This window comes from Diadema setosum, chromosome 14, assembly GCF_964275005.1.
Source record: "Diadema setosum chromosome 14, eeDiaSeto1, whole genome shotgun sequence".
Lineage (NCBI taxonomy): Eukaryota > Metazoa > Echinodermata > Echinoidea > Diadematoida > Diadematidae > Diadema > Diadema setosum.
This window is the reverse complement of record NC_092698.1, coordinates 20673346-20687415: the sequence shown is the minus strand read 5'-3', so window position 1 is coordinate 20687415 and position 14070 is coordinate 20673346. Positions and strand designations below refer to the sequence as shown.

Below are 14070 nucleotides of genomic sequence, written 5' to 3'. Positions count from 1 at the left end.
AAATGGCATATCATGGGTTTTGGGGAGGGGAGGGGGGAGGAGAAGACCCCATAGATGATCTCTGTCTCACCCTGACATGATTCACACACACTGACGTTCTCGGGGATGTCTTCGTAGTCGGAGTCCGACCCCACGTTTGATGCGGAGCCACTGGGAGGGGCCACTGGCGGTGGAGGGATGAAGAGTTTGGGCGGGCCACCATCGTACGACTTGCTCAGGGGAAGGTCTGGTGGTGCTAAAAGGAGAGAGAAGAGGCGGGGGGGGGGGGGGAGGAGGGGAAGAAGAGGGATGGAGAAGGAGGAGATAGACACCGGGTGAGGACAGAGATGGTACGAATGATATAATGGGTGTTAGTCAGATTGGTTACCATGGTGAAAAGAAGAAATGGATTTGATGCAGCAAAGATAAGAATGCATCAGTCCACATACAGGGACAATTGTTGATTATAGATGTTTGTCACAAGGCAGGCATATAACGTGTCCAGACACAAGTGTCATTAAATGACGCATACATTGTATATCATGACACATAGTGGAACAGTTAATATGGGATGAATGTGATGAAGAGACGATGACAATAAAAGGTATGGAAGGAAGGGGTGGGTAAACAAAGGCAGATCAAAGGAACATAATGAACACATATAAATCCCAATTTTAAAAAAAGAAATGTACAGTACAAAACCTGGGACCTTTCAGGTGAATGCATGCGAAACAATAAACCGAGAAATTATTTAATTATCAAATTTCATCAATTTGTGTTATACTACAAGTGGTCCTTTGTTACAAAGAAAAAGACTAGAAAAGCACTCCGAGAGCGCAGACCTCCGCCAAGCAGTTACTTTCCACTGATGATCTTGCTCTTCCATACAGATTAGTGATTTTCACCCACTGAAAAATTGCCCGATTTCCTAATATAGAAGCCTTTGTTACGTCATAAACCCTCAGATACGTGGCGCGTCTCTCCCCAGCAGAAACTAGAGCACACACTTTAGTGCGCGCTTACAAACCTCAAATAAGCGCAGCCTGAACTCCTAAGTTCATTGACCCTACCTGCCAAAATATCAAAAATCCTTCATAAATTCCCCCAAAATTCTCGGATCACTACCAAAAGTTAATTGTTTGTTACTTGTGTCATTCTCAACCTTTCCTGCAAGTTTCATCCCAATCCGTTCACTACTTTTTCGGTTATTTTGCACACGGACAAACGAACGAATGAACGAACGAACGAACAAACCAACGGTAACGAAAACATAACCTCCCCCTTGGCGGAGGTAAAAATCTTATATACAAGTCATTAATGGTATATACAACTGAAATTTAGTTAACTGGGTGCTCACCTGGTCTGTCCTGCTTTTGGATGGGATATGACGGGATCGGAGGAGAGTCTACTCGTGGCTCGTCGAAGAACTTTTTACTCCGCTGACTTTGTGGAACTGTAGAAGAATCAGAAAAAAAAAAGAGACAGACAAAATGCTGCCTTGTTAATATTCTTTTCCATGATAGGATTTTGGGTGCATTTGAGATACACAATATACCCATAGATGCTTATGTCGTGATACTGACATTTTCATTGCATAAATCAAAATATACCCCCTGGGCCCCATGCTCTCTGTCACACAAAATCTTGGCAGACTTTATAACGCAGTCTTCAATATGAGCTAGCTCTACCAACAGAGCAGATATGAACCCCTAGAAACTACAAACATGAAATCAAACAATAGTATAAGACGGTGAAAGTGTTTTCCAGGATTTTGATGCTTTAAAGATACTCTTCAGTTTCAAGCTGATAACTATGACAAACAATTCTTTGTGTGCATTCTGGAAAATTATATCCCATCCAGCCCCCCCCCCCAAAAAAAAAGAGAGAAATCTCTCTTCTCTCTCTAAACATACATATATCATACATAGTAATTAGTACATATACAGTATAGATATACGAAAGAACATATTGAGAGAAAAAAAAAAAGAAAGAGAAAGAGAAAAAGAGGGAGACAGATAGAAATATAGACAGAAAGGGAGAAAATGGGAGGGAAGAAAGAAAAGCATTAGCAATGTGGTTGTACTGCACCATTTCAAACCAAGTCTCCATAGTTGTGTTGTGGTGAGTTTGGAAATTGACAATATAAACCACAGCATTGCCCTGTCAGATTACAACTTCCTATCTTTTTTTATGAAGCAAAAAGGTGCCCAATTTAGTATAATTCCACTGAGGCTGTTTGGATTGACACCAGGGCTGCAAAAAGCATATTTTGTCAAGTGAGGGCAATCCATTTGTATAGTGTTAGCGTCCCTCCTGTGTTTGGAATCGATTCAAAGAAATGTGAACAATGGTACACATTTCCGACCTCAGCTACAAAGTGATAAATCTCCCGAGTAAATATCCCACTTCCTGCAAATAGGGACAGTACGCACAGTCCATCACATATAAATTCATGCATTCAATATATATACTCATTTATATGAACTATTTATTAGACATATGTATGAGACATATGATATTATCATATGCATGAAGTTTCATACACATGACACTATCATACATCTTGGTCTATCTCTACATGTACATTTACATGTAATGTGACTTTTATTATTCACCCACTTATGCTCAAATTGAGACAAATCTGTTTTGTACATTCCATGGCACTGCCACAGCATCTAGATTTAATATTCAGCATCTGATTGATATCCCAAGGTATCTGCTGTAATTAACTGCGGGACAACAAATCCCCTGTACTGAATGACATAATTTGCATATTGACCCAATACAAATCGTGAACATCATTTATCTCCGATTGCCGACGTAATTTGCGTGCCGTTGCGTGTCCTTCGGTACGCCAGAGACGGTCCGCTCAACCTGTTTGCACGTGCCCGTAATGGATTTTCACAATTGCCCTCGTTTCCTCCACAAGTCTGGAGCCGCACGGCCGGACTCTCAATGCCTCTTTGATGGAGGCAATCTTTGCTGACCTAAATAGCTACCTTCTTCAATATTCCCTTGTCGATACGAAGCAGGAGGCACACGCAGTTCTATCATCATCATCCCATTCCTTCTCCTCCTCTCTTCCTGTTTTCTACCTCATGTATATATCTCTCCTCCTCCTCCTCTCCATTCTCTTCTCCTCTTTTCTGTTTCTTCTATCTCCCATCTCCTTTCTCTCTGGTATCTCTCTCCCTGTTTCTTTCTGTGTTTATCTCTGTCTTTGTCTTCTTACAGGTACTGTAAAACAAGATATTATCGCGGCATGATATTTTCGCGAATTGGAGCTGACACGTTTTTCGCTGCACAAAATTTTGCAAATTGCCACTGGCATTCAATGCATGTGATGAAGTCAAGAACTTTTGTGAGCATTTTAATATCGTAAAACTTGGCTCTCGCAAAATTCGCTCAATTATGCAAGCGAACATTTCTGGTTTTACAGTATATCTGTCTCCTACCTGTAGGTAAGTCTACTACTAACATTGCTTTCCGCGGCACATATACATGTACAGTACATGCATCCGATGCACATTGCACATGAACCTGCAGAAGAAACAGTTGTGCTTCCACTGGAACAACAGCGAGATGACCACAGCAGTATTCTGCGCAAAACATTTGACCACAATCATACACACCTGAACACGCTCCATTACAAGTACAGATCCTACATCCTACAATGTTGATCATACAAAATAGATCCTGTTCTGTCATGATAACCCCAACAGTGGAAGCAAAACAAAATGGGGGGGGGGGGGTTCCCCACTGAACACTGAAAAATATACACAATGTAATAATAGAGTGAAAATGAAATAATTATGACAGAGTCAGTTAACACTCCCTCCCCTGAACATACATTCTATTACTATTGGTTGCATGGCAATGTTATAAACATACAAAAGACTACAAGAGAGAATCTGGAAATTGGCAGAACTGTGGCCATTACACCACGAAGAGCATATTGACAGGGCATACACAGATTTTGCTGTATAGGACTGTGAGAACCCTTGCATTGTGGATATCTGCAGTATCATACCAGACTGACTTGTAAAGCTACAGGGTAGTGTAATATTGTGAGGGCAGGCCTAAAAGGTACATGTTGTAAGGCTACTGACCACAACGACCTATATGCAGATGGAGAATAGCCAAAGAAAAAGACACAATTATATGAAGAGAATATGTCAAAACAAAAACAAAAACAAAAATTAAAATTTCTACAGAATCCTGATTAAAACTTTAGCTAATGAAACTTGGTAGAATCTTAAAAATATAATTCAATGTGTTATTCAAATACATAAATAATGCATAAATTCCTAGAGGTAGCTGCAGAACATCAAGAGTGATTTATATCAACATCTGTGCTGCAACGATAATACATTCCTTCACTTTGAACAACAACACCGCGTGTATTTTGTGGGAGTGTCCGTCTGCTACTTCAAATGCTTTTCCAGCACATGACTTTGGGCGCAATTTAACGATACTTTTCATTACACCAACTCATCCCTGCCTACATATTCTGGCGAGCAACTGCTACGCATGGCTTCGTACAGGCTTAGCCCCAGGGAGTTGAATTATTTCTTGCGGGGAGCCACAACGTTTTTGATGGAAATTTAATGGGTGAATCTTCCATCTGCAATGATCCCCAAATTAGGGTATTGGATGCTGTTTGTGCAGACCCCCTCCCCCCCCCCCCAAAAAAAAAAAGAAAAGAAAAAGAAAAATGACTTGAACCAGGTACCTGGTGAAGTAGCACCTATGGTGTGATATTTCAGTGGCATCACTTACGGAAAACAGATGCATGTGGGACTATATCAAGGTCATGTAGGCATTCTTTTCTCTCTAGCTAATTCTTTCCCTTTAATACATCTCATTTCTTGCAATAGCACTAACGAGGAGCTGATCGAGAAGAGTGTAATCGTCTGTTTCACATGAAAGCCTTTGATGCGTGGTCTGGGGAGAACTACATACAATATTCATGGACCAAAATTGAATATTTGCAAGCAATAGGAAATGCAGAGGTTCGCACATTTTTCACACAGCGATGACATAGCATTTCGATCACCAGAGCTTCTCTCTTTTCTTAGATATTTCAGTGAGCACATGAACAACATCTTATTCCGAAGCACATTTTACCAGATCATCATACTGAGATCATCATCAGATCATATTGTAAAGTTGTTGTTTTTTTCTCCCCTTCCTCATATATTGACAAGACAAGAAGAAAAAATATGTACCAATTAAACATTGGACTAGAAAATAAGGACCAATCTCTTACAGTAAAAATTCCCTGCATTTGTCAATAGTTAATTGCACTTAATACTAAAAGTCCCCAATACTATTAAATGTTACAGAGTAGTCATCAGCAAATATCATTATTCCATGTTTGTTATCATTTGTAGTCCCTGTCAAGATTGGAGTATAGGAAATGGCAATATAATCCCTCATCAACAAAGTTTGCCAATCTACCTCACATGGATATTTTCATATTTTTCCAGGGATGTAGTTTGCTTCATATTGCGATACAAAATAATCACACATGCTTTTGCTCTTTTAATTTGTTTTGCTATTGTTTAAATAAAATCATATGGTGAATAATTCGCATCTACTATTACGGTCTTGCTTACTGACTACACAACATTGTTCAATATCATTTAAAACTGGTGATAGCAAAAATAGTACACAGTCATAAATACAGAGCAAATTACACATTGAAAAGTTGCTACAACATCAGAGTGACTGACATTTTCTTTATAAAACTGAAATTGGAATGACTGCATTCAACTCTTTCACGCTGGCTTGACAATCTCTATGTCTGCACTACTCTGATCGTGTTGTTTTTACGAGAGGCCAATGGCATTGTTGGAGCCGCACGACCCTGGACTTTAGTCAACATCAAACTAGCTTTAATATATCGGTCACCAACAGCAGTGCAGTGGGTATGGCATTTAATTGACTGTTGGCCAGTTTAAGTAACTGGATGACTGACCATAGGTTTGCCGAACACGCATCAATGATTTACAAACTCATATTGGATGCAGCCTAGCAACGGTCATCTTTAAGCACGGTGGACCATTAGTGAGACCAGTCGCAGCCACGTCAAAGAAGCCGAGGTTGGCATGACAGCTATATGACGTTTCAATTCCTGAAATTGACCTTTCATTTCTAATGGAGACCCAACATGTCCACCAGTGGTTATCACAAGTTACGACTGTTGTATATGTTCTCGTCTTTGGCCAATGCAACAACAAAATATTTTGCAGAAACCAATCTGAGGATATTTGTTGTTATAACTTCTAACTTGCTGAACTTCATTTGATTACACTGTTATAGCAATAATGTCAAGTTTAATATCATTCTTTTTTTTTTGTTCAGTAAATATCTTTACTATAGATTTATTGTATTTTGTTGTATCTGTGTGGGCACTTTGCATCTAATTTGAAAATGCTTTAATTGGTTATCATCATTACAATCCGCATCATTAACTGATAAGATTCTGCAGTAAAACATTGTGTCACACCATTAAACTTACAATGTACGATTCTAAAGCAATATGAATCTAAATCTATTCAAACAGGAATTGTTTGTCAACAACTAGTATAGTGTGATACATATTCAAACAAGAATTGTTTGTCAACAACAACTAGTAGTGTGATACATTTGACTGTAAACTGACATCTACATTTGGTCACAATGGTAGTGCTGAAAAGATAGACCGCCAGTTCAATACATCTCAAATGGGCTTGCAACTGGTGGCATACTGAAATTCTTCACCCCGATCAAAATGCTAGGTACTAGTTTTAAAAGCACAACAAGTATCTGGACAAGCCAACATGTATTACCAGAATCTTAGTACACAGTTGCAAGATTATTTCTTTCATTGATGGCACAAAAAAAAAAATATGGAGTCACAATTCTTTAAACAACAAAACGTTTAAGAATAACTTTAAATCTTTTGCATCAATATTTCATAATAATCTGACAGACAAGCACTACATTATAAAGCCGTTTACACCACAAGAATCCTGGTTATCTGTCATTACAGCAAATCAGTTCACAAGTTTATCAACCATACACAAACACCAAGGATAAGTTACGACTTGTATCTCTAGTAGGTGCATTCACACTTGAATTCAATACCATGGTACACTATTAAATACCACAGTTATTTGTTGGGACCATTCTCAGCAGCAATACACCATGCTAATAGATACTGCAGTATTGCATTTGGTACCATTTGCATTCGAGAAATACATAGTATTTCTGGTGTAAAGCACCTCATTACCCATACCTATCTTCTATGGGGGAAAAGATAGAAAGTGCGTCATGTTATGTGAGCGATAATACAAAGCTATTTCGTGACACGCCATGTGTGTTCTCTGTGAGGACTATATTACCATGTGGTACCATGTTATTTTGTGATGTATTCCATGGTGTATCCAACTGCATTCATATTGTGCAGTGAAATGCTGCAGTATTTCACCAATGTAAATGCACCTTCTGAGTATGTGTGTGTGTGTGTGTATGTGACACTTTCTGAAAGGAGATGGCTGTATCTCCTCACAGGATTGTTTCAGCAGGTGTGACCTTTGCAGATTGTTTTGCCAAGGAAAGGTCAGAAAATTGTGATATGGAAATATAGGGGTACATGAGGGATAGGCAGGCTTATGAATGATCGCCCTTGAGGACGAGTCCCGACTACACTTGGGCAGATGTCTCTGGGATATTTATCCGTGTTATAGCGAAATCAGTCCATCCTCAATGGGTTAAAATGGATAAGTGGGGGAAATCCCTCCATAGACTCTTGTATTAGGCTAGTTGGCAAAATAAGTTATTTTAGTGATGAATATGAAAGGACTCTTTATTCATACCAGTAGAGTCATACTGTCGTACAAACATTAACTCGTTGAGGACGATTCCCGAGTATACTCGGGCAGGTGTCTATGGGAAATTCGTGTTGTAGCAAAATCAGTCCGTCCTCAACGGGTTAAATGAAATTCGTTGGCTAAACCTCGAACACAAATGCTATACAAAAGAAACTTAGTTTTATTTTTTTGTTTCCTTCTAATTACTAGCATCATTTATTTGGTGCATTGAGAAATAATAAGAACTAGAAATGTTGCTATGGCGACTGGTATGCTCTGCCATAATTCATGGTTCTCCTAATAGGTCTATAGTACAATGTCTTGACAATGTGTGATGACAGTTTCACATAATTGGCAAAATACTAATATAACAGATTTGTAACAAATGTGTTGAATGTTCACTTTCCTTGAGCTAAGGTGAATTGGATGAATGGCTATACTGTCTAAGAGTGCAGGTATTTGGGGATTTGAGGATTTGTACCTGACTTTTGACCCTTTTATAAGTTTAAGGAAGAAGTGAAATGTAGCACTTTCACTTGACCTCAGACCTTTGACCTTTTGGCAAGAAAATTCCACGAAAATCTCTATTGGGTAATACATGCATACACTAAAGTTTCAAGAAAAGTGCTGCCGGCATTGCATAAATAAGAGTGAAATTTTAATGAGTTGACCTTGACCTTTGACCCCACTGTCCTTTAACCCATGACCCCTAAATTCTTGAGATGATCACTGCCAGTTAGTACATGCATAGTACTAAGATCATGAAGATACCTTGAAATGTTTCTGAGATATGGAGAAAAAAGTGAAATTTTGACATTTCACTTCACCTTTGACCTCATGACCCAAACTCTCTCTGGTGAATCTTTATTTGGTAGTTCATTTACACACTAAGTTTCAAGAAAATACCTCCAGGCATTGCAAAGATGTGGGGAAATAGCGAGATTTTGAGCATTTGACCTTGACCTTTTGACCTCAAGCATGTGCACCCAAAAGTTGGTAGGCACAACTTTCTCCACTCGTACATGTATACACATGCCAAGTTTCATTAGGATACCTCAAACCGTTTTTTAGTTACGCTGTCCACAAAAATTGATTACGGACAGACGGAAGGACGGACGGACGGAAGGACAGACGGATGGATGGAAGGACGGACGAATGAAAGGACAACCCGAAAACATAATGCCTCTGGCGTCACTTCGTGGCGGAGGCATAAAAATACAATGGATATGATCATCAATTATTCTTTGGTGGTGGCTCTAGGAACAATTACAAAAGCCTGTAAGATAATCTGGTGTGGTGATTACTGTCTCTTTATGCAGGATCATGCATTTTAAAGGGATAGTACAGTATTGGTGGAGATGAGAATTGGGCTTTTAACTTTTTGCGAGATACCAAGAAAACACTTACGAAATAGTTCCGATTATACCATTTTAAGAGGAATTCAAAGTTTATTTGATGAAAATCGGTTTTGGAATGACTGAAACATCCAAAAACAAAGTAAAACAAAGCGATCGTAATAAAGTGTGGGTCCCACACTTTACTAGAATCGCGCTGTTTTGGATATCTCAGCCATTTTAAAAACAATTTTCATCAAATAAACGTTGAATTCCTCATGGAATTAAATGCTCTTTCATATTTTATAAGAGGTTTCTCATTATCTCACCAAAAAATGTTAGAAACCTGAAATTAGGTCTCAACCAAAACTATACGATCCCTTTAACTCTGCTTAGCAACAACTTTGTTCAGGCAATTTCAGTTGCAGCTTTTCCTCTGAGAGAATTTCTGTTGGAATATGGCACAATTTTGGTTTCAAACATCATTTATCTTCTAAAGTCTATTTCATGTAGGCCTAACCATTTCTGCAAAAATATGTTTACTCGGCAGATGAAACTTCTTGAACATTAGTGTTATATTTTTGTGACTTCATCTCAAATGAATGTCCCTGAAATATTGGATTATATCACATGTTCTCATCATCATAACCTCACTACATCTGTAAGAAAAAAAAAATGTTCAAGAATCAAGTAAACACATACACTATGATTCAATGTGATTCACACATTTGAAATCAATAAATGTGAATTTGTGGATATTACACTCCACTATAGACCCGACTCCTCAGCTCCTTATTGGAATCTGATCTCAAAAAAAGGAGAAAAAAAAAAGAGCCAACTGACTTCTTGTTTCACTCCTCTTGGATGAAATGATCTGATTCAATCACTGAAATTCTACCAAATTAATCAGACAAACTATGTACCCTCTTACTTTCCTACCTTCTCTCCATACCAAATTAGTCTACGAGAAAATAATTTGGAATTTTAAAGGGCTGTGCAACAAATCTGTGATATCACTACAGATGAGAGTGCGGACCAGCTTGCTGATTAAGAACTCACATGATATCATCTTAATGGATTTCAAATCTTGATGAAACTTTGTATTTTTCTTTTATAATTATACAAGAGAAACCAAAAGATTTCTCTTCAACAGCTATTAAATCGATGCGGCATGTTATCACCATGAGTTGGAGGACATTGTAACATGAAAAATGAGAATCTAGCTGCTCATGACCACAAGACGCCAAACACTTCACACTGCAATAGCAAACAGTCAGCTGTGAGAAGCAGGTCTAGACAGTTGAGACTGTTTTATCACATGATCATTCTATGCTACACATATAATTGAAGCTATCAATCTGCCTCAGGGGGGAAGAGAGCTATGTCGGAGAGTCTCTGACAGCGGCGTAAACACAGGGCCAGGCAATCATCGTGGAGCCTGTGACTTATCGATTTTTTTGAGCCCAAAAAAAAAAAGAAAAAAAAAATGCGCCGACTAGTATGAGTAAGTCCCCACCGAACTTCATTAAGACTTCAACAAATATTATATCGCGGGGCGTTTAACCCAGCGCCTGTCAAAATACCTCCTCGACTGAATATTCATACTGCCTTGTACTTTACAACTGTCACACCCCTTATGAAGAAAGAAAAGAATCCTTGCATTCACAATATTTTGATGGATCAATAGATATTTTGTATTTACATGAAGTCCAATTATTAAAGAACACAACTGTCTATTAATATGTGGGAAATTGTAATTGTACATGTATATCAATATACACAGTATGTGTGTGAGTGTCATACATACTATGTAAACTATTTCAGGAAATGAATGGCAAATTATGACACAAATGTTCTATGATGACATAAAAATGTTGTTTATGGTTTATAATGATTATCAGTGGGAGATGCAGCAAAACTTGTTTTTGTGCATCATGGTCACCACAGATTTTTTATATATACCAGTATTATATCAATATCTTTTATTTTTTCTTTATAGAAATACTCAGGTATGGAAATTAAGACTATTCATCTCAAGGGAATCCTCCCTTGTATGCAGAATGATTGCCCTTAGTCAAACGTGATGGTACACGAAACTGGGCATCAATGGCATTTACCTTTCCTAACTACTCACAGGCCGAAACCGAGACTCTTAAATATTCATAGTATCCAAATCCTGAGAAGCAGCACCGCGTGACCCCACTGCAATTTGACCTCTGTGGGATTTGTCACAATTTCAACAATTCCTGAGGCCAGCTCTCCAAAGATGCGGTTGCTATGGAAACATCTCTCATAATTCCCCTCCCATGAGATATGATTGCTGGGGGGGGGGGGGGGGGCAGTGAGAGCAGGGAGCACACCGAAAGAGAGATTTCCCATATACATGAGTGCATGGTTCAGATCTAGCCATTAATAGGTAGGGACAAATGCCTTTTCTGACTCATTCCATCTAGTACTGTATATGCCGAATATTTCGCGAGGTTTTTATTTTCGCGAATTTCGCAAGTCAGGTGCTATTTGCGAAATTAAAGACACGCGAAAATATTGACTCTGATCCCGATGTGATTGTGATGTATGCGTGTACACTTCTCCATTCAGTACAGGACTCCACGATCGCGAATTTAACCACTCGCGAAATTGTCGAGAATTCCCGATTCGCGAAAATTTAGACTCGCGAAATATATGGGGTATACAGAACATTGTACGTTATGATACTAGGCAGGGACATATTGTATACAGGTATAAACACATACATACACACACACACACACACACACACACATAAATAAATATATATTTATATATATATATATATATATATATATATATATATACAGTGTATATATATATATATATATATATATATATATTTCTGGATAAACCATGCAACAATTCAAAACTAATGCTCAAAGAGATTGAGCGGTGTCTGACAAATGTTATCACACAATATCATACAGTACAATTTGTATATTGCATGCAAATGCAACAATTAGACCATGTTACCCTGCAAGCTCAGAAACCATACAAGAAATCTATTGAGACAGCAATCAGTCCTACATGTACATTCAAAATTGGTCGATGCACTTAAAAGCAGAGTGGTTGCAGGCAGTTGTACTTCGGTGGAAAGTTTACTCTCTTTGCTATTCGTGACAGAGCGGAGTTATGCCATAGTACAAAGTACTTGACTGCATGTCTTTGTTATCAACCACTGTGCAGGGATAGTTTATATTGCATGAGAGACAGAGAGAGAGAATATTGTATACACAGAGCTGCATAGCCCACTCAGGCAACTGTGCAACATAATAATTCGCTAGCCACGCTGCCCAACCGCCCAGCACTGCCTGCATAGTGACCACTATTACAAATGCAATAGTCAAGACCTAATTATTGGTTTTCTGATGTGGAGAATGAGATATTCTTTTGCTGCATTCATCACACATCCTGGGTTGTCAGGAATTTACCAAGAGCATTTGCATAATTCTTGCTGGAATACAAAATTGCACGGTCCCCTTTCTGCTAGAGAAGCATGTTATTTTTTCATTAGCACCATGAGCTCCAGATTATCTCACACACAAGAAACAATGGATTACGACCTATTCATTCACTTCCATAGAAAATAATTGCAATGAAAGTAATGCGGTAAACCTCTTCTATGACCCATGTAATAAATCTTAAATTTCATCTTACAAACTATCATTTGTAGTTTGATCCAATCCTAATAATCTAATTAGCTTTTCTTGTTTAATCCATTCATACAATATGCAGATGACAATCACACAAAAATGTCAGAAGAAAATCTGCTCCATAAAATATGTGACTCGACCGACCATCCACTATTAAATCAGGCATCATATCCTGCCATTTCATTTTTTCTCAAGTTGATCAACACGTTTGTAATTGTAACGATACTGATTTCCTCTCGTCATACATTTGCAAAAGTTAAGGAAATAGAAATATATCATAATACAAAATATAATCATACACATGGAAGATTGTTAGGCTGTGTAAAAACCCACATATATTATATAGTTCATGAGGGAAAAAATATCTACAATGGTCTTGAACCAGACTAGTCTTCCCTCCCATCTTTACCATCTGGCACAAAGTAGGAGGGGGGGGGGGGTGGTGAGGAGTAGAGCTGAGGACAGATTTTGATGAGTGAAAATGAAGAAATATGGCAACGGCATGACAGATAGGAGCCCAATCACCCCTGACAGGACTAAACAGAGTCGCCAACTTTTTTTCCCAGATTGTGCCAGCAGACGAACTAATATGACAAATCACTAATAAGAGCGCCGAAGCATGGTTTTTGCTTCTTTTTGAGCCAATTTTCAATGAAATGCGGATGACAAATCCTGCCAATTCCACATGACTCAGAAACAGGACATACTATGCAATGTACTTCACATTTTGTCCTCCTCAGCTCTTTAATAGCTCAAACATGATTTACATCCCTCACGGGCTTTAGCCACTTTTATTTGGCATTTAAATACTTACTTTAATTCAAAGTATATGAAAAAGAAAAGACACAAACATACGCAGCACAAATATTAATTTTCTTGATGTTTTGTGTGTACAATTGGCTCTTAGAAGGTTATCAATGAAATCTATTTGTGATGGCTGACTTTTGCTCTTATTTTCTTTGCCTCTACTGATGAGCTCAGTGTGCTACCCTTATCATCCGCATCACTTTCGCCCAAATGGTTGGACATCTTACCACTTGCTGACGTGTGGAACATGACTGGACACAAAGAACAAAATTGAATTACTCTGCTCATCCGTAAGATTGCTATCACAGTTTCACAAGGGCTTTGGCAATCCATGATTTTTCGAAATATCTCAAACAGATTGAAAAGCTAACTGACATCATCCACAACAGATAGCAATCAATAGTAGTGCAC

At 38.4% G+C, this 14070-nt stretch overlaps 1 protein-coding gene across 1 annotated transcript in view; it reads right to left on the bottom strand.

Moving 5' to 3' along the window:
* LOC140238200 (uncharacterized) overlaps positions 1 to 14070 on the bottom strand; it is an 85270-nt gene that overhangs the window by 26207 nt on the left and 44993 nt on the right. The window contains exons 6-7 of the mRNA XM_072318137.1: positions 1337 to 1432; positions 71 to 235 (exon numbers count right to left, since the gene is read on the bottom strand). Of these exons, the coding sequence (XP_072174238.1) occupies positions 71 to 235; positions 1337 to 1432 (261 nt within the window). The remainder of the gene's footprint in view (positions 1 to 70; positions 236 to 1336; positions 1433 to 14070) is intronic.